A 26,483-nucleotide genomic window follows, 5' to 3' on the forward strand; every position below is an offset into this window, starting at 1 on the left:
ACGACACATTCCTCGCGACTGTCGCGCCTGTGGCCGCGTACTTTCCGTCGCGGATTAAAAACTTAACTGTTTAATGAAAATTATTTTTGTAAACTGAATACTTATTTTTGTAAACTGAATATGTTTTCCTGTATTTACATTTGACATAAACTGGGCCCGAAGCAAAGCGGGATATGATCGTCGACATCGTCGACTGACATGGTGGAGCTGTTCATATCTGAAACATTGCTATTTTGTATAGTATTTAATGGAAATAAGTATGAGTATGTATATATATGTATGACAACTTTTTCGGAAGTAACATTTATGCTTGTGTTTAAAATTAAAGCCAGATATATTATTTGTATTCCTTATTGGTAGGTATTTATTAAAAAGTGTGAAAACAAAAACCCTGGGAAATTTAATAGTAATGAAACATTTACTTTGATTAGTTTAAACAACCGATATTATTCGTGACGTCATTTTATTACACGTTCGCATGTCGCGCTAAAATGACTATATTAATTAAATGCTTGGAATAATGTATTTTAAGACTATTCTGAAAAAAAAATAATGTTATATCTGGGGATTTTACTTTTATCATAGTTTTGTTATATCAAAAATCGATAAATATAAATAACACATGACCGGTCTCAGTGAATGTAACAAGACGCGCACGCCGCGACAGTCGCGTCGCGCGCGGCTCGGACGGCGCCGCGCGCTAGCGTAGCTACATTCACACGCAGTATCTCGCACGTGTTCAATATATAACTAGTAGCGCATACGTTGTTCACACGACGACACTGCAGAACGCATGACGCATACGTTCAAGGAGCGTGCAGGACATTGTTGTGTGAGCGTAGCTTTAAGTAGTTGTAAGTAGGATAGTTCCTGTGTGCTTGTTGTGGTAAAATATTTATTACAGAACTAGCGCAAGTGCTCTGTGATTAAACAAATGCATTATTTTTTAAAAAAAACCCTGTGTTATCATTTAATCTCCCTACTCTTCTTACAGACAATGACACTCTTCCTCAACGCTGTACGAGACGACGCATAGAACTGATAACTGGTTGGGGGTTCAAACGGAGATCAATTCAACCTTGACACATGAATCTACAACTTTATATCCTGCAATAATAAGCATATAGTTTGCTGAATGCCTGAATAAATATAAATACGAGTATACTATATTATATTAAAAGGCCCCAAAGTAAGCGTGTAACATGTGTTATGGTACTTACGGCGATTCTTATCATATATTTATTTGCTACATAAATACTTACATACTGAATAAATACACCCATGCTCGTCACACAAATATTTTCAGTTGTGGCAATCGAATCCACGGCCGTCGATGCAGAAAAAAAGCTGAAGAGTTTGTTTGTTTGCTTGAATCTCAGAAACTACTAATCCGATTTGAAAAATTCTTTCAGTGTTAGATAACCCATTTATCGAGGAAGGCTATATTATATTAAAAAATAGGGATCAAGTAGAAAGCTAACTTGGATAATTTAAAAGTATTTATTTCTAAATTATAAAAAAAATATATTTACAATCCTCTTGCCAAGCTCGTTTGTTTGATGTATCACATGATGCAGTTTAAAAAAGTTTTTTTTTTAATTTTCATCTTGCCCCCCAGAAGTGACCTTTATATTAAAAAAATTATATTCCTGAGGTTTTTCGGAAATCTTCAAGCAGAAAGTTAACTTCTGTGCTTTTTTCAAATTTTAGGTTTGACAGTTTCGGAGAAAAAGGAGGGGGGTGGTAGATTTTCTTGGATAACTTGAAAATTATTTATTTCAAAATTCCAAAAAAAAAAATATTTTAAATCCTCATAACAAGGCCTTTTATTTGATGTGTCGCATGATGCAGTTTGATTTTTTTTTTTTACATTTTCCATCTTGCCCTCCAAAAGTGACCTTCATATTCAAAAAGATCATACTTTATTACAATTCTCTTATTGATGTATCACACAATGAAGTTAGTAAAAGTTTTTTTTAACTTTCCATCTTACCCCCATAAGAGCCCCCTATATTCAAATATTACCTATTCGCGATACATCCCTGTATTTGGGCCACACCAATTGATATGTGTACCAAATCTCAACTGGATTGGTTTGATATATTCGGAGAAAACAGACTGACATTAAAATGTGCGCGAGTGGGATTATAAGGGTTCCGTTTATGAACTACGTACGTTCGGAACCCTAAAAAACCTCAAACCCTTTTTAACCCTTTAGGGGTACAATTTCGAAAAATCTTGAATTACATTATTTATAATATTTTTAGGCACATTTCAATTTCTACAAATGTAACTTGTAAAATGTATGACTTTTCATAAAAACTTTCAACTCTTTCTGATTTTATTTTCGCGACATTTGATTTTGCATACTCGTACTATGTATGACCTTCTTCGTATTACGGTCTCAAATCGTGCAAAGTTTCAATTTATTCGGTAGTTTCAATGTGATGCCCGGTCAACAAAAAGACGGGCAGACAGACAAACATAATATTTAATATATAGATCCGATAAACTACTTAATATGCTGTGGGTTCAGAGTAAGAGTATAGGTATATTCATACTTTAAGGCTAACAGTAACAGTACAGTATCTAAATACATATTTTAAAAATCATAATTTTATTGACGACGAGCGGAGTAACGATATTGTGCGACGAGTGAGCTGTTAGTCACTAGTGGTGTGTCTGCCATTGAAAGTCTTCACAAAATCTTTCCAGTTGTAAAATTATCGTTTTTTAAATCTATTCTAATATTATAAAGCTGAAAGTTTGTTTGTTTGATTGAACGCGCTAATCTCAAGAACTGGCCCGATTTAAAAAATTCTTTCAGTGTTAGACAGTCATTTATCGAGGAAGGCTATCGGCTATATACATATTACCCCCATTACCACGCGGGTGAAAACGCGCGGCTTCAGCTAGTCATTACACTTAAATTTTATTTATTTGTTATTTTCGGACACCCGCGACTTCGTCCGACCTTTTAGACCTCCCAGCCTTATAGTAGTATCGCTGTAAAATTGGAGTAACTTCTCCCGATTTCCCAACATTTCCCTTCACTGTTCTTTTTTTTTTTTCTGATTGTGTAAGTGCCGTAGGCTCCTTATGGGACCTCAGCGGCGTCACCGGGGGGTTTGGGCGAGCGCAGAAGCATCGCCTGATGGGGCCCGAAGGCAGAAGAAAGTAGTGGGCGGAACGACTCTCTAAGGGCGTCTCCTCTGAGACTCGAGCCTCGACTTAGAGGGCCGTTCGGGAGGTGTTTTGGCCTGAGTGTATCAGTCCGGGCGCCCCCGAGATCGTGAGTTAAAAAGCTCACGTCTGGGTGACGTCAGAAACGTTCACTGTTCTGCTTCTATTGATCGTAGCGTGATGTAAAGTATACTATAACCTGCCCAGGTGTATGAACAATAATTGTACCAAGTTTCGTTAAAATCCGTCGAGTAGTTTTTGTTTCTATAACAAACATACAGACAAAAAATTTACTGATTGCATTTTTGGCATCAGTATCGATCACTAACCACCCCCTGATAGTTATTTTGGAAATATATTTCATGTACAGAATTTACCTCTCTATAGATTTATTACAAGTATAGATTTATCAACCGAGTCGTCTCCCGCTCTGGAAGCTTCGCGTTAGCACTGCTTCCCCACCCACAGAGCGTCGCAGCGTTCGAGAACACTTCCTGTCGTCGGAGGCCTAGGGCGCTGCGGCGCTGGCCTGGCCGCGGCACGGCAGAGTGCAGATGCAGACGGCAGTGCGCAGGCGAGCGCCGAGCGGAGCGCACGCTGAGCGAGTGCCGTCTCGTGTCGGTCGGTCGGCGCGCGGGACGCACCAGATCTCGTCTGTATCTGTAAATCTCTTTACAAAGTATCTGTGCATTACACAAACAATGTGACTGAACGCCAGCCCGCAAGCCAGCGTACCGCTGCACCGAAGCTGAGTCCCGAGTGACTCGGGCGGGCGGTGCGGCGACTGCGGCGGCCACTCCTCGCCCCGGCCACGGCAGCTCGGCGCGGGCGCTGCCCATGGGCCGGTAGTGTGAGTACTGTTGAGCTGTGAAGTGATCACCTGGGCAGCTGACTATCTGTAGCTGTAGCTGTGAGCGTCTATAGGTGTCGGCCGGCGGAGTCGTGGGAGCGCGCGGTGGTAGGTGTCGGTGAGCGCGCGCGTGTTGCTCTCCGCCCAACTAATGGGAGCTGGAGCCAGGCACTATAAACATTTTTACCTTTTACAAAAATAAAAATAAGTAGGTACGTAGTTATTCGATATACGTACAAGCCATATAGTTTATAGGTATATCTATCTGTCTCTATACTATAAGGTTTGTGAGGTTGTAGGGGTACATAAACTCTGGATCTCATCAACATCGTTAACGAACCCTTTGAATTGAATATATTTTAAGCATTTACGCAATCATCTCTGAATCAGAGGGGTTAGGCCAGTAGTCCACTGTGTAGCCCAACCCGAATTGGCAGGCCTCACACACGTAGAGAATTGAGAAAATTGTTAGGTTGGTATGAGTAGTCAGGTTTCCTGACGATGTTTTTCCTGCACCGTTTTAGGCACGTGATATTTAATTTCTTAAAATGCACACAACTGAAATATTGCTCCAGGTTTGCAAGATTTGCTCAAATCTCGCTACTCAGTTGTTTTACCGTAATAAGTTGTAAGATCCATGTAATACCAAGTCGGTTACTGTATTCAGTCCGCAATTATGGGATCTTCTGTCTCAAGAAGGTATTAAGTACGTAATTAGCGAACCTAAGATTTTTGATATTGTTATAGTCACTGATGTTGCAGTGACTATAACAATATCAAAAATCTTTTATTTTATAAACTAGCGGACGCTCGCGACTTCGTCCGCCCTTAGACCTGTTTAATTCAGCCCTTACAGTAGTATCGCTGGCTGTAAAAATGGAGTACTTACCTAACTTCCTCCGTTTTCCCAACATTTCCCTTCACTGCTCTGCTCCTATTGATCATAGCGTGATGAACCTGCCCAGGAGTATGAAGAATAATTGTACCAAGTTTCGTTAAAATCCGTCGAGTAGTTTTTATTTCTATAACGAACATACAGACAGACAGAGGAAAATTGTACTGATTTTTTTTGGTATCAGTATCGATCACTAATTCTTCAGTCTACTTAATACTTTGTAGGATTTTAGTTTTGAAGTTCATGATATTTCCTATTCTTGCTTTTTTCGTTCCGTTTACCATTTGACCATTTATTAGATAAATTTGATCATAATTAGGTATACCCAGGTACCTGTCTACACATATTACCGCCATTGTACGCCATTATATTATACACACATATATGGTGTAATAATATACAGAAACACTGATTCATTCATTGCAAATGTAACTTTGTGATCCTGTGAAGTTGCTGTATCTAGAAACCTTAAATGATTTATTTTGTATGTACCTCGTTGGTGAGGATTTCAAGATGATTTCGAAATGGTATATCATTGTCATATTAAAAACAAACAATTAGAAAAGCATTATTTATGTGGTGCGACCAGGATAGGCAGTCGGGTTTCCTATTTTTTTAATTATTTTATTTATTTTAGTTTTGTAGCTATTGTAAAAAGTGGAATCTCAGTAGCTCATAAACGTATCGTATGTCGATTGTCACTGATATGTTTTGGTCTCCTGAGGAGCGGCGAGACAGTGGACAGTGGCACATTGCGCCACGGCTCATGTCCACAGCGGACAGTCTCACGCTCCCGCCGCAGACCCGCGCCGTGTCCCGCGGTACGGCGGTACCCGACGGTAACCCGACGCGGCCGCGGTCGGCGGTGCCGGTGCGCTCCGCACTCCACACAAAAAATGTGGAGCGACAGTTACAGACGCACGGACGCGCGCCGCAGCACGCCGCGCGACACGGCCGCGGGACGAGCGCGGCACGACACGACGCCGGCGCGACGGCTCGTCGCCTGCTTGCAGCACGATTAACTCCACTTTAAGTAAACGACATCTTTTATATGGTGTTTAAAGCTAGTGGATCGGGCAGTGCGTCGTGCAATAATTTACTTGCGTCTTACATGGCGAGAATCTGGTTAAAGCTGATGAAAGTATCAAAATATTTGGACCTTGCTCATGAGATTACAGCCATGTGGCGTGTCGATTCTATTTCTACAAATGCCAACGCTTTGGAAACTATGTATTGGAATGGCAGATCACAGGCCATAGCAGCTGCGCGCCTGGCGCGCCTGGCATCACACGTATTAGTCACGGAAGACTATTTGAAAAAAATGTGTATGTCATGTAAAAAGTTAAGCGGTCGTTCCGGTAATGATCGATAGTGTTACTTTGTGTGTCTGCCATCCTTGACACGTAAAGCTTAGAACCTGCCCTGAGGCTACGGCTTCCGTGTATCAGATTTAGTCTGTTCCGCCGATATATATTAAATTAATTTCCGTGGATCTGTATCGGTGCTATGCAATTTTAATAGCCAGGTAGAAGTGTTACTGTAGGATCGTACATTGTGATTGTGACCGCGACCGGCGACCGAGTAACTCGACGCGGCGCGGGCGGCGGCGTGTGACGGATGTCATCCAACAGATGAATTCGTCAATCGTCAACATTATACAAATGACTACAATCTCACCTGATGGTAAGTGATGATGCAATCTAAGATGGAAGCGGGCTAACTTGTTAGGAGGAGGATTAAAATCCACACCCCTTTCTACACGACATCGTACCGGAATGCTAAATCGCTTGGCGGTACGTCTTTGTAGATAGGGTGGTAACTAGCCACGGCCGAAGCCTCCCACCAGCCAAACTTATGTTTCTAATTAATTTTTTTTTTTAATAAAATGGGTATATTTCAGACCCTTATCCCAAGTATATATTCCCATTCCCTTACTATACGAAAATAATATTGTTTGTATTAAATTATTTAATATGAGTCAACTAGCCTATTTATTTCGAGAAAAAGAAAAATATTTGGTCGCAATATGGCCGACATGGCCGAATGCTCGATGGACGCACAACGACAGTGCTGAGGCGCGTTGTGAACATACTGCTGAAACCCGGCCTGCTATCGTGATTGACGCGGCCGAGGTGGATTACAATTTATAATGTGACGAGTTGCAAGTCGTCGCGCCGGGCAGCGTTTTTATCCAAATCTCTCGTTTTGGCAGTCGGCGGAGCGCGGCGCGTCCCCGGCCGCTCCAGCTGACGCCGACCACGCGCTCCGTCGCGAACGTTCCAGTCGCAGCAGTCGGCGACCTGCGAGTAGGTCTGCGACTCGCGGCGACTGCTTCTCTGTATATAAGCGCGATCGTCGATGCTCTGGAAAGATACTCGAAAGTCCCCGAAAGCCGCGGGCGCGCTTCGGGCCTCCGCAATTTTATCGCCGCGTATTGCTTTTTGCCGATGGTTCTGTTGAAAAGCCGATAATGGGTCTGGCGAGGCGGCCGCGGCGCCCCAAATGCGGAGCGCCTTCCGCGAACGGCGCGCTCTCTCCGCGCAGGGCTGCCGCGCCGGTGTCGAGTGCCTGCATACTGTGCGTCGCAGCGCATTCCCTGACTGTATCTCGGTCGCGATACCACTATGCGACAGGGACAGACTCTACCATAGACCTAACAGTAAAATGGAGTTGACACGACTGCTATATGGTGATATTTAAGTTAACGAACTTTTAATTACTGTCCTTTCATGAGATTGCTTTGTGAATTTATGAGTAATCTTAGTAGAATCGTCCGTCGATTCAACAATCTATGGTTTATTAAAAAGTTGAAGAATTTGTTTGTTTCGTTGAACGCGCTAATCTCAGGAACTACTGGTCCGATTTGAAAAATTCTTTCTGTGTTAGATAGCCCATTTATCGAGGAAGGTTATATATTATCCCCGTATTCCTACGGGAAGGAAAACCACGCGGGTGAAACCGCGCGGCGTCAGCTAGTGTTGGTATTAAGAACTAGTTTGCGCGCTCAGCCAGCCGTGTGTGACATATCGGTACATTGACGTCATACGTGCAAACACTCAGCACCCGACGCGACGACGCAGCCCGCTAGCGTGCGCACCGCGCTCGGCCAGGCCGCGCCGGCAGCCCTGCGGCGCTCCGCCGCCCCGCGAGCGCGGCAAAAAGCTTCGCCGAGGTCTTCGTTAACGAGTTTATCATTTAGGACGTAAACGCGTCAATTAAAGCGAGTGAGTTGGATTGTTTGATTGTGCCCTCTCACCGTGCGTAATGAACGCGAGGAGCGGCCTCGGCGGGCCTCGGCGGGCCTCAGCGGGTCTCGGCGGGCCTCGGCGGGCTTCGCGCGATCTGTGGTGCGTTGTGATGCTATTTTCAAAAAAAAAAAAAAAAACATACATACAGCCGAACGTAGAACCTCCTCCTTTTTGGAAGTTGGTTAAAAATGCTCATTCATCGTATTCACGTATATAAAACGGTCGCCAAGTTGTTCCCGATCCTGCTGTTTCCGTCGGAGGCGCGAAAATTGTGCGGCAGACAATTATAAAATATACATTTGGACTACAGGTGGAGCGGGTGGAGGAGGGCGGACGCCATGCGCGCGCCATGCTGCTGCCCGACCAGACGTACGAGGGCGCGTCCACCTGCGCGCGCGCCGCCGCGCTGCTGCGCGCGCACCGCGTGCGCCCCGACTTCTTCTGCGCCAACCGCGCGCCGCGCCGCAGGTGGGTACCACACCGCGCTCCTAGCGACTCTCTAGTGGGACGGAGTCATGCTGCCAGACCAGACGTACGAGGGTGCGTCCACCTGCGTGTATTCACTGCGCGTATTCAAATAACTGTAGTACCAAAATAATCTAGAAGAATACCATTACTGATGTATAATATCCTAAGCATCATAAACATAATATGGTATGTTTTCACGTTACTATGAACAATGACAATCATTATTGTATTTCAATTAAAATGAAACGTTACAAATATTATCAAAATAATAGAGAACGTATTGGCCAACTTACTGGCCCCATTTGACACACACACACACACATTTATCTTTGATTACTATAAAAAAAATTATGTCGCCTACACACCCCCTGCAGCGTTTTATGTTGTTTAATGTGTTATAGAGAATAATTAATTTAAATTATGAATAATCTATAAAGCGATTCCGTGTCGGCAGGGCGGCAGCGGACGCGGCGGCGGAGGAGGCGGCGACGCGCCGCCGCTCGCGCCGGGCCCGCGCTCACGCACGAGGTGAGTTTGTGCCTTATTGTAGCACATATATTTAATTGTAATAATTATGAATATCGTATAACTTGAAAATTATACGACACCTATCGAGCCCCGCTCTCTGGCCACGCTCCGCCACCGCAAGCAGCGCGCGCACGCCGCACGGTGTCCGTGACAGCAGTCGGCCAGCCGCGGCCGGTGACGTAACGCGGTCTTTAACGTCTTTATACGAACAAACCGACGATATTGTTAACTTTTTTTTTTATTCTTTACAAGTTAGCCCTTGACTACAATCTCACCTGATGGTAAGTGATGATGCAGTCTAAGATGGAAGCGGGCTAACTTGTTAGGAGGAGGATGAAAATCGACACCCCTTTCGGTTCCTACACGGCGTGGTACCGGAACGCTAAATCGCTTGGCGGTACGTCTTTGCAGGACCTCCGTCTTGTAAATCCACTGCGCCACGGAGGCCGTCAAAACATGTCTACGTGCGGAGGATGTCGTTTACACATTCGTAAAGTACATTATTTCGTCGATCCGCAGACACCTCTCGCAGCGCGCGAGCGGCCGCCGTGTGGCCGATGATGCTAATAAATGATTACAGTTATTATCTACAATAAACGCATAAAATATCACTGCAGTAATGTGGGTAGGCAGAAGTAAATACACCGCTCAGCAGCGGGCGCGGTTTACGACTGCGGACGGCGCGCGTGCGCGGAGTGCTGTCATTTCCGCCGCTCTACGTCTCCATCACAAGCGAGGCGTTCCAAGGTGTCCATTATTGATAAAAAAATTCTTATCTTTTTTAACTGAAAGAAGACACAATTCTCTAGTTTAAAAAATATTGTTCGAATTGCTATTTTTAACATCAGCCGATATTTATTCATAACAATATTTGTTTTAAATCATTCGTTTGTTATCTTATTGTAAAGTAATGACTGTGAGTTGAAGTTGGTAAAGTTGAAATTAAAACTAAATCAAGTATTTATTGTTATCACTACATAACACTTCGTTATAATATCGAACAATAAACGAGCATTCGACTAACATTAAGCTGGGATCGATTACAAGCTTGCATTAGTTATAAAACCTAGAATTCATTGAGAAACATGGCTGTGAATTATTTAATAGTAATTTACAAATAGGTATTTTTAAGTGTCGGTCGTCCGGGCCCGGACCTAGGTCACCCCTGGCCTACAGTAGCGAGAAGTGTGGAGAGCTGCGCGCGCGTTGATGTCTTCGCTGAGTGGTTTTCTTGATAGAACGTCTGACAAAAGTGCAGCGTGAAACATACTTCAAATATACTTTTATATTAGTTATCTAAGGTATACATTCAAGTCGAGCTAAGCGTGTATCATTTGTGAACGCTAATTGTAGTGTAGTACTTACGAGTGATAAACAAATGCCGCGTCGAAGCCTGCGGCGGCGCGCCCGATGCGTACTCCTAACTAAATGTTCGGCTTCCACGATTTGACAACTTTTTGCGCTCCACCGCGCCCCGCGCCCTCGCCCCGCGCCCCGCGTCTGGCGTGTAACAATACTACATGACTGTATACGAGAATGTGTCTTACGAACATATAAAGATAAGTGTCAGAGTTTTAATACTGACTTTTGAAGAAAATCACGCGGACTGACGCGTATAAAAACTAACACAGTTAAAGTTTAAAGACTAATTAGTCTTTTCATATAATCAATTTGGAATAGAAATAAAACTAAAGAATATTTGTAAAAAAATAAACTATAACCCGACTACGTAAAAAGGACTATAAAAAGGACGAAACAAGAAAATATTTCAGATAGAAATAGAGAAATGCATAGGTACCAAAATGGCCAACAGTAGTGAAGTAGTAATCATCCGGGCGATCATTAAGAATCTTTTGACACCTCATTCATTAAAATCGGTTTAGTAGATAACGCGCTGCTGTGGATACATACATACATAGACTGCCAAAATAATTACCCTTCTTTTGTTTCTTCGTATAGTCGGGTAATAAATAAAGATTATATCAACGGCTCAAAGGCTATTTTCCTGAATATAAATAATTCTCACGGGATTTGTAGTGAAAAACAAAATTTGACACGAATGTAGTCGCGGGCATCTCGTGTTAGATACAATTAATATAAAAACACTAACACATATTAATCAAAAAATATATAAATAAAATTTACACTAAATAAAATTAAATGAAATATAGCTTTCCTGTGAAACAGATCGGATTTGCTATTTCAAAATATGACAAAAACCTAGTGACTAAAGCCGCTTCGTAAAGGCGGCGCTGGCGCCATCCCGCGGACTAGCGCGACGCCGCGCAGCCTCCGCCCGGCGCGCGAAGGCTTTGTAGCGTTTCAGCTCTAAGAAGTTCCCGCCTAGTCCGACAGATGGCGTCACAATGCTTTGATAATATGAAAAACGATCGATGACATTTTTATTTTTTTACTTTATTAGGGAAAATAACAATAATTGGAAGTGGTCGCCTTGAAGTAATATTTCTTTGTATTTATGTGTAATACAATTTAAAACACTTTCTATCAAATACGTTGGCGACAGCGCAAAAGCTGCGCTGACCCTCTTCGTAGAATGTTTTGTTTGCCGAGTGCCGACTCGGTGCCTGCACGGATGATTCATGATTGTGGAAATATAATGGAATAATACATATATGTATTTTAAATATTAATTGTAATTATTAGTGAATATTGTCTGAATATCGAAAGAATAAATGTTCATTTCAACATTTTACCTCACATTACTCTCTCTCTCACACTACCGTCACTACTTGTGAGTTGTACATATATTTTCTGTGCTGTTTGGTGCTGCCGGACCACTCGGGCGAGTCAAGTCAATACCTCGAGTAGTATCAGAGCACCACGCTCGGTATGTTCGGCCTTGTTATATCTACTGTGGTTCGGCACAGTACCGGTCGGAGGCGGCCGCTCTGTAGAGCTGTCGAGCGTCGGCAGCAAACGCCGGCGGCCGAGTGCGCGCGCGGCGGTACCTGCCCTCGATAGCGCAGGTGAGCGGGCGGCGGGCGCGCGGGGGACGGGGGTGGCCGAGCTTTCGGCGAGAGAGCTTACAAATAAACAAACCAGTCTCCCGCCGCCTCCCCCGCGCGCGCAGCGGGGCGCGCCGCATGGGGCAGTGGACGCCCGGCCGCCGCCGCGAACTGAACCGACGGAGTTGGAGTTTGAAATAGATAGTTTCAGTCGAAAGTGTAGTTTCGGTGTTCGCGGAACGTTCCTCGTCGCGGGTGGGAGGCTGGGAGGCTGCGCGGCGCGGGCCCGTGAGTCGTCGAGAGGCGCGCGCGCGAGAGGTCGCCCCGCGCGAGCTGTTGCGGCGCGGCCGCCGAAGGGATGCGAGCGCGCCGCCCGACATGGCCACGCTCGGCCTGTCCAAGGTGTTCATCCTCGACAAGTACTTCACTGAGCTGCAGAAGTTCTGGGAGACGGAGAAGAAGCTGCAAGGTGAGCGAGATAGCGATCGCGCTCGGAGGCTTTCGAAACGTTCGCTCGCGGGCCGCGCCAGTCGCGCCGGGCTGGGCGTTTTTTGTGAGGGCTCCGTTTTAGATTGTGTTGTTGAGTCACGAAAGGCTCGGTCGTTTCGGAGCGAGCGGCGCCGGCACTATTTGTATCGTCGGCTCAGGTACCCGTCGGCCCCAGACGCGACACGTACCGGAACACGACAACGATGGATGTGATTTAGACTTGGACTCGCCGCGGGCCGCAGGAGAGGCGGGAGTCCCGCGGCAGGTCCTCCCCGTGCTCCACCGACCGGTGTGACTCAGTCGGGGCGATAGTCACATAGCTGGTCCAGTCCGTCCTATCACAGCGCACGGCTAAAACGTGACACTCCGTCGGAATATGTCCGACTAATTTCATGAATAACGTGAGCTCACGACTCACGGGTACGGGCTCTACTACGTAGTCGGATATATTCCGACGTTGTATCGCATTAGTTTTAGCCGTGATTTTTTTTATTCATACTAGCGGACGCCTGCGACTTCGTCCGGGTGGAATTTACTTTTTTACAAATCCCTCGGGATCCATGAATTTTTTCGGGATAAAAAGTAGCCTATGTGTCAAATCCAAACTATAATCTATCTCAAATTCAAATTTTAGGTGATTCGGTTTAGTAGCCGAAGCGTGAAAGAGTAACAAATACCGATCGAAATAAGGTTTTCGCAAATCTCGTGAACCCAAGGATTTTTTCGGGATAAAAAGTAGCCTATGTTTAATCCAGAGTAAAATCTAGTTCGATCCCAAATTTCAGCCAAATCAGTTCAGTAGTTGCGGCGGTAAAGAGTAACAAACATCCAAACATCCATACAAACTTTCGCGTTTATAATATTAGTTGAAATATAGTGTCTGTGCTGTCGACATTTTCTATTAATGGTTTGGTCTTTGCCGGTAGGGTGCTAACTAGCCACGGTCGAAGCCTCCCACCAGGCACACCTGGACCAATTAGAAAATCTCAATCGGCGCAGCTGGTGATCGAACCCAGGACTTCCGTTTTGTAAATCCACCGCGCATACCACTGCGCCACGGAGGCCATCTAACAAAATTTTATAAAAATATTTCTCGTCTTAGTTCTAATTAAGGTAAACTATAACCGAGGCCAATTCATTCATTCAATCAATCAATAGTAGATTATTTATAAAAGGGCTAAAAACACCCTTATACAAAAACATTATATACTAGGTAGGTATTTTAGGGCACGAGCCGTATGGCGAGGACCCTAAATAGAAACCGAGTTATAGTGGGTTTAGCCCCGCATGTTACTCTCTATATTATTCACTACGATAGGGGAAATTAAAATAATTCAGTAGGTACAGCATACAATGTTTTTTTTTAATTAAAAATTAAATGTGCAAATGCTACAATTTTGTATGTCAAAAAATTATGCTTTTGTCTGATATCTTAATTTCCGACTTCTGTGAAGATGTTTCATGAGTATGTACGGTATAGTAATGTAAAGTTGTAGGATAAAGATTTTATAATTCCTGTCGTAACTCAATTAACTCGTTGTTCATTTCTCCACGTATACAATGTTTCGTAGATATTAGTTATTATTTATAAGTAAATGCGTCTCGACTTTCATGGCAACAGATAATATGTAATTTCTTTTTCTCCCATCTCAAAATTATGGTCACCATGAATTTCTTAAAAAATCAAATGAGAATTATTCACGGCAATTGTTTGTTCAATTCTTTTTGCATACGCAGCTCGCAACGCAATAATAATCAAATGAAAAAGTATACGTGTTCCACAGACAAGAAATTTAAATTATTTTTATTCAGTAGATCAAAACTTGAAATCGCATGCAGATAGTTTTTGAAAACATTGAAGGGACGCTGGAAAAATTTCAAATGTTATAAAAAACTAACTAAAAATAAAAAATGGGGTTTTATCACAAATACTAATTAAGATATTTTCAATTTGACAAAAGATTCAAAGAAGAGGAAAATTGCTATCAAAACCTGTGTGTAGTTTGGGCAAATATTTATTGAACTAAATAACGCGCTGAAAATCGGGTTCAGCCGGCCGCTGAAACACGGGCATGTCGTCGTTAGGAAGGGAAACGACTTAGATATTTTTATTTATTCGAGTACTAATTATAAATTTAAAATCTGAAAAAATATGGAATAATTTCAACACATAGCGGAACCAATCTATACTTTTAATAAACTGTATTCATATGAAATTCTGTACTTTGAAGATATTCTGATTGAAAATATTTTTTGGAGGGCTTTATACAATCGATACTGAAGCCAAAAATATTTTTTTCGATTTCTTGTCTGTCTGTCTGACCGTAGTTTTTGTTGACCGGGCACCTACTGAATGAATTAAAATGAAACTTAGCATGGTTTGCGAACATAATACGGAGCAGGTTATAGGATACTTTTTATAGCATAAATAAAATCAGAGGGGGGTAAAATAAGGGTTAAAAAAATGCGAAATGTGATGTATCATTTTTTAAGAAAGTTCGTCATGTCTCAAATTTTCACGGTAATAGATTACATTGACCATCGACATTGAATATGAAATGCAATAGGGATTAAAAATTCAACTCCTAAAGGGTTGAAAGGGGTTAGAATTTTTCTGAAATTAAAAATCTAACATTTTCAAGTCAATGTGAAAAATCATCTACAAACGGTAGGTTTCACATGAAAAAAGAACTTCGGAAATTTAGTTAAATAAGGGTTGAACTTTTTTTTATGAAAGTCCCTCAATAGTGTTTAATTATGTTCACGGTAACAGATACATTGATTATCAATACAATGGTAAATGCAATAGGGACAAAAATTCAACCGCTAAAAGGTGGAAAGTGAAAGTGACAGAAAAATTTGGGTTTTAATTTAATTTATTTCTTCTTATTTTGTTAGATTTATTCACTTATTTAGAATTTAATGAAATCCTTGTATTTTTAAATTTCAATGGTATGGAGGACAAGAGTGGACCTATGGACCATGTCCTTTAAAATTGTTATTTTTTTCTGTCATTATGTTTCACAAATTAATTGATGAATTTTCAAAATTAAAAACAACAATATTTTTACTTATTCAAAAAGATTTTTTTAATTATTCAGTATCAGTCAGTTTAATGTTTTCTTTTTCTTAAAGGAGAAAATGTACCTATGATGATTCTATTTACGAATAAAACCTTCTTCGTTTTGTAGGGGACATTATTTTAGTATGATTATACACGAATTAAACTTGTAGTTGATTAAAATATCCATAAATTCACTAAATCTATAAAATTACAATAAGTTAAAACTAATACATACTTAAATTTGGATTGCAATTGAAATGAGCGGGAAAGCTGCCTGTATTTATATACATATATGTATATACATTACTATACAGGTATCGCTGCGTGCAGCCGCCGCTAAGGTAGCAGCGCTGAGCAACACTACAGTATTGCAAATCCCGCGCGCGCCTTTCCCTCGCCCTCTGACCCTCCCGCGCCGCTCGCTCGCCTCGCTAACTCACTGATCACCCACCTACAATTACATATTGATTTGAGCACTGACTTAAAAGGCCACCCCCGGCCCTAGCCTACCCTAACCGCCCGGTAATTTACTTACAACTAAGAAAATCTTGACAAATCTACTTTATTCGTTAAATCATTACTACAACAAAAATAGTTTGCTACAACATATTACGACATTTTTAAATAACCCAACACAAGGTAAGATCGTTGACCATCCAGCATGAGTTTTACGACATTAAGATTTATGATTGGTTTGTTTTTTGTTTAAGCTTGTTGATTACAGAAAAAAATAATACAAACAAATAATACAGCTTCATAAAATACTAGTAGACGCCGCGTGGTTTTACCCGCGTGGTTCCCGTAGGAATACGGGGATAAAATAACAATCTAACACTGAAAAAAATTTTCAAATCGGATCTGTAGTTTCTGAGATTAGCGCGTTCAATCGAACAAACAAACAAACGAACTCTTCAGCTTTATAATATTAGTATAGATTACTTCGCCAATTTAGTACATCGGCGAGCATTTTAGAGCGAGTAAGAAGAGTAATAACACATATGTTTTTTTCTTCAAGAACAACAATTTTATTAAGCCAATTATTTAACCAGATCTTTATTTATCTCAGACCAACTATTGTATAGGACCTGCCTAGCTAGGTGTTACTTTTCTGTCAAAGTATATGATCAATGATCTAATGCGATTATAAAAGCTGTCTCTATAGAATCGATGTTAAATAGTTGTAATCGTGTTCGTCGGTTAAAGAACAACGTAAAAACACCTTTTTGTATAGTTGAATGGTGTAAAAAAAGGACAAAACTTTTAGTTTAGTATAAGATATATGCCAAATCTAAGCTCGTATTCTTCAGAAAATGATAGATTGTTTGTGACTAAGAGTGCGATACAGGTCCTTCTATAATTGGTCTAAGTTATTTATACATTAAATTATCATCTTCATACATGATTCATTCCCCTTTACACAAAGATAAATATGAAATTAAAAAGCAGGTACTTATCTCGATACAACGAGCACGTTAGCCGTCCGCATTCCATCTTATCATTCCATGGGTTCACCGTGCGGGCGGCGGGTGCCACCGTGCGGGGGCCTATCGCGAGGCAGAGAGAAACCTCCGAGCAAAGTCCTAGACTTGTGATGTACAGGTGCAGGGTTCTCCCCTTCTCCGCTCGTCTTGTTCTCCCTGCCCACTGCTTATCCATAACAGTTTTCGGGATACTGTTTACGAGTACACCAGACCCTACGAAAGAAATTTTATACTTTTTGGAAACGAATAGCAGATGTAACTAACTTACGCCCAAGCGTTTCATTCTTCTTTTAGTTTATACTTACTTATTTATATTCTAAATACCCGTTCTAATATAGAAGTTACTCTAACGAGGCCAAGTCTTTGATCAGGATATTAATTTAATGACTTGTTTGTCTCCCGCGGCACAGCATACGCAGCACTCAGGAGCTCTACGTACCATACGTTCTACTTACTTTGGAAAAAAGGATTACATCCGGTGTAGATGTCGAAATAGCCATTCGTATTCTTCAATATATTCCAATCAAGTGCAGATCCTAATCTAATGATCACGACTTGCTTAGATTTATTATTAATTAAGCCTGCTTTGACGTAGGTAATTTGTCTTTAAATTGTCTGTCTTTACTGAAAACCTTACAGTTTCTCAAGTTAAAAGCACAAAAAGACAATTTATCAGGTTAAGAAATGTTAAACTTCAATTACCCGCCTAGTTTATTTATTTCTTTACTCGTCCGATCACACGCAGTGTAAGAGTATCAGTGGATGGTTCCGCAATTTTAAACTTCGAACTCTATTAACCGACTTAGAATGTGATAGTTTTACTTTTCATTTCATTATATCAATGAAAACCTACTACATCTGTGGATTTTTCGCACTTGATTCTACAATTAGCACTTTAAACCTTAATATATTAATATTACACTTTACAGCTTTCTAGTAGTAGGAAATAGTCTCTAAGGTAGATCGCGGACATACACGGACCAAGGCGAAACTATCCCGGTTCCTTATTGGCCACGGAACTCCTAAAAGACCAAAATTATGTATGTTTGCCTACACATAACTAATACACATACATGGCTACTACTAGCTACTTTTATCATTAAAATGTAATTGAATTTATCCCTAAATGCAAAAAGCCTATCAAATCCGACCGGTTCCAAAGATTAGTATGTTTATAAATTCTTCAACTTATACGAGTACTTACAGCTGTAATAATTATTATGGTGAGTGTAAATTAAATCAATTAGTGATTACTAGTGGACGCCCGCGCCTTCGTCCGCGTGGAATTTAGTTTTTCACAATTCCCTCGGAAACCATGATTTTTCCGGGATAAAAGTAGCCTATGTGTTAATCTAGACTATAATCTATCTATACTTCAAATTTTAGCCAAATCACTTCAGTAGTAGCGGCGTTAAAGAGTAACAAACATCTAAACAAAAATACACCTATACAAACTTTCCCGTTTATAATATTAGTAGGATTATCGGTTTTGCGGAAACATCTGGTGTCTGCCGGCAGTAGAGTCTCTACGTACGGATGGGCTGTACCGGAAACTAAGGAATGTGCAGCGGACAGCACCGACCGACACACACTGTGACGGTCTTCACTATCTGTACGTAGTTTCAATCGAATAAACTCGTTTGAGAGTTGGGAAAAAAAAACGAGAAGAATGTGAGTCAAAAAATGTAGAATAACTTTTTATGTTTTTACACTATAAGTGCACTAATAAAAAACCACCGTAATTATTTAATGTATCGGAAAATAAGTTTCTGGAGAAGTACAGATGGCGGACAAACCGGTTGCTCGCAACTGCTGAACGCTGAGTGCGGGGGCGGCGCCAGGCGACAGTCTACGTCACTGCCAGCCCGTGCTGTGCGGCAGGTCAGGGCGGTCGCCTGGGGTGGAGTTCGGACCGTGGTACTGGTTCGGTGGTGGTGGACTTTGGTAGCAGGTTGCCTACGTCCTCAATTGTCTAAATATATAACGTTGTTTTGATATTGTCTTTATCGTGAGGAGATCTCTCCAGTCAGCAGGCAATACTCCGCTAGATGCTACCCGCGGTGAGGTCCGGTGAGGTCCGGTTTTGACCGTGGACTCCTGCTACCTTCCAACGCCAACGATAATAAAGTCTACCGTACCCACTTACCCACTTGCATAATGATGGCAGAGGCAAGGGCTGATATACTTTTTGACGGCCTCCGTGGCGCAGAAGTATCTGCAGTGGTTCTCTTAATGGGTCCCGGTCTGGCTGGTGGGAGGCTTCGGCCGTGGCTAGTTACCACCCTACCGGCATAGACGTAACGCAAAGCGATTTAGCGTTCCGGTACGAAGTCGTGTGCCGTAAGGGGTGTGGATTTTCATCATACTGCTAACTATTTAGCCCGCTTCTATCTTAGATTGCACCATTACTTACCATCAGGTGAGATTGTAGTCAAGGGCTAATTTGTAAAGAATCAAAAAGAACTTTCGTGTAGTGTTAATGATCATAATATTATAAACGACTAGCGGAATCAGTCAAGCTTCGCTTTGACTTATGTTCACATCTTCCTTTCACCTACCTTTCCCCTACCCTACCCCTACACTACTCTTTATCTAACTTACCCTACCCCTATCCTACCCCACCCCTACTCTACCCCTATCCTAAGTATCCTATGTCCGTCTCCTGGGTCTAAGCTACTTCCCTACAATTTTACAGATAAATCGGTTTAGGCGTTCTTGAGTTGAGTGGCGACTACACAACTTTTTTCTAATAGGTACTTGATTTTAAACTTTTGAATTTTAGATATGTTTTGAATGAAATGCCTGAATAGAATAATTCAAAAAGTTAAATAAAGGTAGGTATTGAAGCAGGCTTGAATCTGAAGTAGTCGTAACAATTTTTGTAGAAAACGATGTGTTCTGTAAAACTGTAGTACATTATTTTAATCTAACATCAATAGTTTTTGCAGCGCACGTAAACAATATTTTAGGTATTTTTTTAGTTTCGGAACCTATTCATTACAAACAAACAAACAATCAACTCTTTCCTCTTTATAATAACAGCATAGATAATAGAATTTTTCAGACAGTAGGTACCTACACATTCCAATTTTTATAAATGTAACTTTAAAAATGAAGGACTTTCCATAGAAATTAAAAATAAATCAAAATTCATTTATTTCAAATAGGCTCAGTTTAAAAGCACTTTTGAAACGTCAGTTGACTATTTGTAAAGACTTTACCACCGGTTCGGAAGGCAGGTTCTGCTGAGAAGAGCCGACAAGAAACTCAACAGTTGCTCTTTAAAAAAATCATACAGTATTATAATTTACAATAATGATAACACCATTACAATTTCTTATTGTTTTACTTCCTTTGTGAAGGTGGAAGCTGATCCAATGTCCTCCAAGCACCGTTATCATTAAGGAACTTATCAATGGTGTAGTAATCTCGACCAAATAAATGTTTTTTTAACACATTTCTTATGTTATGCATTGGCAGGTCTACCACAGTCTTGGGGATCTTGTTATAGAAGAGTACACCCAAACCTACAAAAGATTTTTTTACTCTTTGGAGACGATATGCAGAAATAACTAACTTATGCCCGCTTCTAGTAAGACGTGGGTTTAAATCTCCTTTTAGTTTGTAAAAATTAATATATTGTCTTACATAAACTATACTGTTACTCAATACAGTTAGCTTTATTTGCATTTAAAAATAAATTATTTGCAGTGAACCAATGCGACACATGCGATATGGCACGGTGTAGGTTCATCGTCAGAGTTTTCTTTATTGCTGTCGATCTTGAAAATGAAGGATGTGTAGTCAGCAAACAGTACAATCTCACATAAGCCGCTGACCTAGTGTGGTAAATCGTTTATGTGCGAACTTAAATGATTTACCAAACCATGTAAGAATAGAGAAGGAACCAAAATTGAACCCTGAGTATTCTGGTAGTAGAACCGTGCGACTTTATGTCATATAAGCAAACCTTTTGTGGTCTATCAGGGTAGGTGTAGAAGTAGGGCAGTGTAAGGAAGGGATACGGCAGAAGTGCACATAAGTCAAGCGAAGCTTGACCGGGTCCGCTAGTATTTTATTGGTGGTGGTGGTGGAGAAGTTGGGGACATGATTGCAAATCTCTCTACCGGTTCTGGTAAATTCAATTTTTCTTGTCGCCCGAGCGTACAGTCGCAGGCCTATCTTTTCTATACTAATCGAGATCGAAGTATGCACTGCAACAATATCCGAAACTTTCAGCTGTATATGATACAAAGTAGCGTACGGCGCGCGCCGCGAGCGAGACAGAGCGGACTTCTGACTATCTTTACTCCGATAATATTGAAAAGTGGAAATGACTCCACAAACCATTAGCAGCATGTTCCTTTATCTACTTGAATTTCTAAGAAATATAGCAACGGAGATAGGAACGCTGCGGCTGTTATGTCGGCGGGCGCGGCGCATTAAGTTTTTGCGCGCGCGCGTGCGCGGGGCGCTTTTTGCGCCGCGCTGCGAGCTCGAGCTAGGAATGCGATCAATGAGGCGGCGAGGCGATCGGGCGAGGTGTCGCGCCGAGAATGTTCCGAGCTGCTTTTTATTATTTTCATTGAGCGAGAGGAATCGTACGGAAGCTCACTCGCGGCGGAGACACGCGCCGGCGGCGCGAGTGCGGGCCGCGGCGGCTGCGCTGCGGTCTCCGCGCTAACGATCAATTAACTTCACTTTCTCGTCATCGAGCTCGTCCTCGCCCCGCGTCCGCCGCCGATGTACATTAAGTTCCACGCTAGCGACAGCACCCACCATCGACACGATCTACACTAGCCTTATAATATCAATTTTTAATCGATTAATTACTTTTTGTTTATAATTTGATGATTTGATCCCAGCCGCTTACCGATACGTTCCGTCGACGCCGCTTCACAGAGATGCTCCTGCGTATTTGCAGTAACGCAAAGCTGCATTGTTCGCTGTGGTCGGAGCCGCAGGCCTGCAGGCTGCGCTGCGAATTATTAGCTTGAAGTGTACGCAAAGTTTTCCGGTTCCTCTGAACCGAGCTGACATCAGGTCCAAAAATAATAAAACATCTGTCTCATCAGTATTGAGCAGTTCCCTTACTATGTTTTTTTGATGATTTTGAAGCGGAAAATGTCAATAGTAGTACTATGTCGTTATTTTGTAGGTCGTTAGTAATTATTATCGAAGGCCATGAGAGTAATCCTACAGTATAGGTACCTGCCGAATGCGAGTGTGGACAAGTGTTACAGCAGAGCGCACAAATGAATATTGGCCTAGATTTTATATTGAATTGGGCTTTCGCCTCTCGCTTATACCTATCGAGGATTAGTTCACGGGCGTCCTAGTCTCAGTGGCTACAGCTGCAGCTGCAGTACAATCATATAACGAACACATCGAGCCGAAGCTCAGTATCCGTTCCGTGGCTGCGGTGCCGCAGATAAAAACTTTTCGACGCGGCGTTGCTCCAAATTCCAGCTGAAAACGAGTTGTATCTCGTGCGGCGCAAGGTCGGAAATACCGGCGCTGGCCGGAACACGACCGGTCCCCGCCGCCCCGCGCCCCCGCCGCGCATGCCTAGCGCAGCCCCCCGCCGCCCGCACTAGCGGCAGCCGGCGGCGTACGCGCCTGTAACGGGGCTGTTCGTTGGAAATATTTGGGAAACGATTCGAGATCTGACTGCCGAGGGTCTCCAGAAGTGGTCGCTATCACTAACTACATCTAGATTTTGTGTCAGAGCTCGTGTGGGGATTTCTACTATAACGTTTACTTTATGTAATTTTACCTTTTAGATCAGAATGTAAAGGGTAAAGTTACAGGCACACGTGGCTTCACAGTTAACACCTATGACGTATGGTTCAGAAGACATGGCAATGACGACACGCCCTGTGAAGAGCCGTCACGCTGCGACGGGCCAATGGCCATCTGCATTCTGTTTCTTCCAACCATTATTAGATACGTAGTTATGCTAAAGAAATGCTCGAACATTCACTGTGTGTCTGTGTGACGTGCGTGTGCCGCAGCCTGTCGGCAGAGCGAGAGGTGTCTGGCGCAGGCTGCGGAGCGAGCGGGACAGGCCGCCGCCGGCCGCAGAGTTGCAGACAAAGCGCTCACTCTCATTCACATTTTTATTTGTTTACTCAGCGTTTTATTTAATTTAATGTAAAAATAATATGGTAAATAAGGACGGGCTGAGTTTTTGAAAGAAGGTAAAACCGCTACCTTCATTCAAGATTTCGGTTCGTCCTTATTTAAACAGTCGGTCCCGTTCATCCTCTAAGTCATCATCATCGTCACAGCGCGAGCGACTAACACTACACTATTTATTTCCATTATTTTCAAGTAATATAGGAATTTAACAACATTATATGACATACAGGGTGTCCCGTAAGTAATGGATAAAACGTAAATAGCAGATACACCACTACAAACTAATTTGAATACCAATTTTAAAAAACTCCTTAGAGTGACCAAGTTTTATTTTTTTTTCAGATTTTTCAAAATTCTCCATCTTGAATCAGTTTTTTCCATGGTGTAGCTGCTGTAAATGAAATTTAGAAGATCTGATTTTTGTCAAATCGTATAAATTACATTACCAGTGGACAATGATACTGTATATCTATAAATAATGTTTTATTTGTTTTCTAGAAGAAGTTTTGTCTTATTTCACCGATTTCAATATTATAATGTATCTCTTTACGCACATGTGCCGTAATGTAAAGAAAATGCACATGTGCTGTAATGTAATTTAAAACGTTTGTTTACTTTATTAGTAATACTAATTATTATTGGTGCATTTGCCTAAAAAATGTACACACTATCGCTATCTGTGCAGAAATGACAAACGTATCAAAATGTATGGAAAACAGGCAAAGATGCAAATTAATTTTCAGAAAGTGTGTTTTACTCGAAATGTGTAATAAAACGTCATAATTACAGTCTTTTACTAAGATGACCCGATTAAAAAAAATCCTGTAAAAAATTTATTAAACTGAATAATTTTAAAAACTTATACACTTACCTACCGAGTTTTGTCAATTGGTACACAACTTGGGTCTACTCTTATAACAAAGTTGCTGCTAAAAATGCTGAATTTTCAAAATTAGAAAATAAACTTGTCTGCACTATCAAACTCTTTCTTCAACATGTATCACATTGTCTGCCTACTTCCCTTATTGTACTCATTTGTTGGTGACTTGTTTTTAAAATCTAAATGAAAATTACGCTAAAGTATGTTTTATAGTACCAAGTTACAAACCTCGATAAGGGTACAAACAGATTTAAATGATAAAACCAAATTTTTTTTTTTTTTTTTTTTTATTTGGATCACAAAACTGGTTACAATCATGTTACACTATTAAATAACATACATAAAACGTAGTAAATACGATTGCACCTTCTTGGTGTGACCACAGCATTCTTATAATAAACTATCATGAACAGCACTTAAACGATAACACTACACGAGACAACAATATAAATGCAAAAATCACTAAACTAATCGTTAATCCTTAATCACTAAGCAAACTTGATGAGTTTTATAAAAGAGGTCAGAGAACTACAAATAAAATCAGCATTACTACTGTGAGCATTTAAGAGTGAACATATTCGATAAACAGGCGCATGCTGACCGGCTCTGGTTCGACAGAAGGGTAAATGGAAGGGCTTTCGATTCTGTAAACGGCTTCCTGGACGTGGTACACAAAACATTAGACGTTCCAATATATCCGGTGAATCCATGTAGCCATTAATGATTTTATAAAAGAAAACCATATCTAGCATTTTGCGTCTATTCCTTAATGGCATAACCTTATAAAATTGTAGACGTGAGTCATACGAGTTTAACTCACGACATTTGTTGTCGCTGAAAGCCAGATGGTAAATAAAACGCTTCTGAACACGCTCCAATCTGTCACAGTGAACTGTGTAAGTAGGGCACCATACCGGGCTGCAATATTCGAGGATACTACGCACTAAAGAATAAAATATGGTAATAGATAGGTATGGTATGGTAAAAACGAAAATTTGATGTGAACTTGCTACTCAGATCATTAATAAAAATCAAGAAGAAAAGTGGGCCCAAATGAGATCCCTGAGGGACTCCTGAAGGAATTAATTTAATGTCAGACCTATAACCAAAAAGATTTACCAATTGTGATCGGTTTCTCAAATATGATTCACACCATCTCAATAAGGAGCCATGAATTCCCATCTGACTAAGCTTCAACAACAACAAATCGTGGTTCACTAGGTCAAATGCTTTTTTGAAATCTGTATATATCGCATGCACTTCAACCTTATTATCTAAAGCTTCGGCTATATCCATTACATATCCAATGAGGTTGGTAGCCGTGGATCTACGCGGCAGAAAACCATGCTGATTACTGTTGATATACTTTTTCAAAAGAAACAGTAGTTTTTTTTGTATGAGGGCTTCAAAAACCTTGGCACATGACGATAAGATGGAAATAGGCCTATAATTGCTAACATTATTCACCACACCGACTTTGTATATTGGAGTGACGTGAGCCATTTTCCACTTAGTGGGGAATAAACCAGATTTTAGAGATAAATTAAATATAAATGTAAGAGGATAAGCTAAGTGCTTAGCACATTTTTAAAGTAATATTGGAGGAACTAGATCTGGACCACTACCCTTGTTAATATTAATATTGAGTAAGTAGTTATAAACCTCGTCTATATTCACCGTTACAAAGAACGTTGATACCGATTCACTGACGCTGATATCAGAATCATATGAAGATGAGCTTCGTGTTGTCGAGGGACGATCCTCGTAAACAGATTGAAAATATTCAGAGAAAAGTTGACATATTTCATGGCCACCCTTTGCAGATTTACTACCAAGAAACATTTCATTTGGAATTGGAGTACTATTGGTCCTTTGATGATTGCAGAATCTCCAAAAGTACTTAGGATTATTACGTAAATAATTTGCAGCAGAATTCTTAAACTTCCTGTAACATTCGGACATCAGCAGATCACTCCGATGTCTAATGGTTTCAAATGAAAGTTTATCTCTTACGTTTTTATATTTTTTATATCTATAATGATACTTAGCTTTCTCCTTCAAACATTTAATTAGGCTACGCGAAAACCACACAGGATAGTTATTTGGCTTCCTTCTAGACATAGGTGTATGTCTATGGATAATTGGCATCAGTCTATCATAGAACACGTCTATAGCAGCATCTGTAGACTCAATTGTGTCGAGTATGACTTTCCAGTCTATCTCTGCAAGATTGTTATTAATTGCCTCAAAATCACACAAGTTGAAATTAAGAGAAGTGGCAAAGTTACTT

At 41.3% G+C, this 26,483-nt stretch overlaps 1 protein-coding gene across 4 annotated transcripts in view; it reads left to right on the top strand.

Moving 5' to 3' along the window:
- The first annotated feature begins 3,760 nt into the window (after positions 1-3,760).
- The window catches only part of LOC112043397 (myosin-A), a 29,009-nt gene continuing 6,286 nt past the window's right edge, over positions 3,761-26,483 (top strand). The window contains exons 1-3 of one of the 4 annotated variants that reach the window (XM_052885768.1): positions 3,761-4,141; positions 8,487-8,644; positions 9,099-9,172. In XM_052885768.1, the coding sequence (XP_052741728.1) occupies positions 8,526-8,644; positions 9,099-9,172 (193 nt within the window). In that variant the 5' untranslated portion in view covers positions 3,761-4,141; positions 8,487-8,525. Of the gene's footprint in view, positions 4,142-4,867; positions 8,276-8,486; positions 8,645-9,098; positions 9,173-11,863; positions 12,608-26,483 lie in introns of those variants that run through there. The other 3 variants (XM_052885767.1, XM_052885769.1, XM_024078797.2) reach the window with 3 other exon arrangements.

The sequence above is a fragment of the Bicyclus anynana genome, chromosome 15 (genome assembly GCF_947172395.1).
Source record: "Bicyclus anynana chromosome 15, ilBicAnyn1.1, whole genome shotgun sequence".
Taxonomy (NCBI): Eukaryota; Metazoa; Arthropoda; class Insecta; order Lepidoptera; family Nymphalidae; genus Bicyclus; species Bicyclus anynana.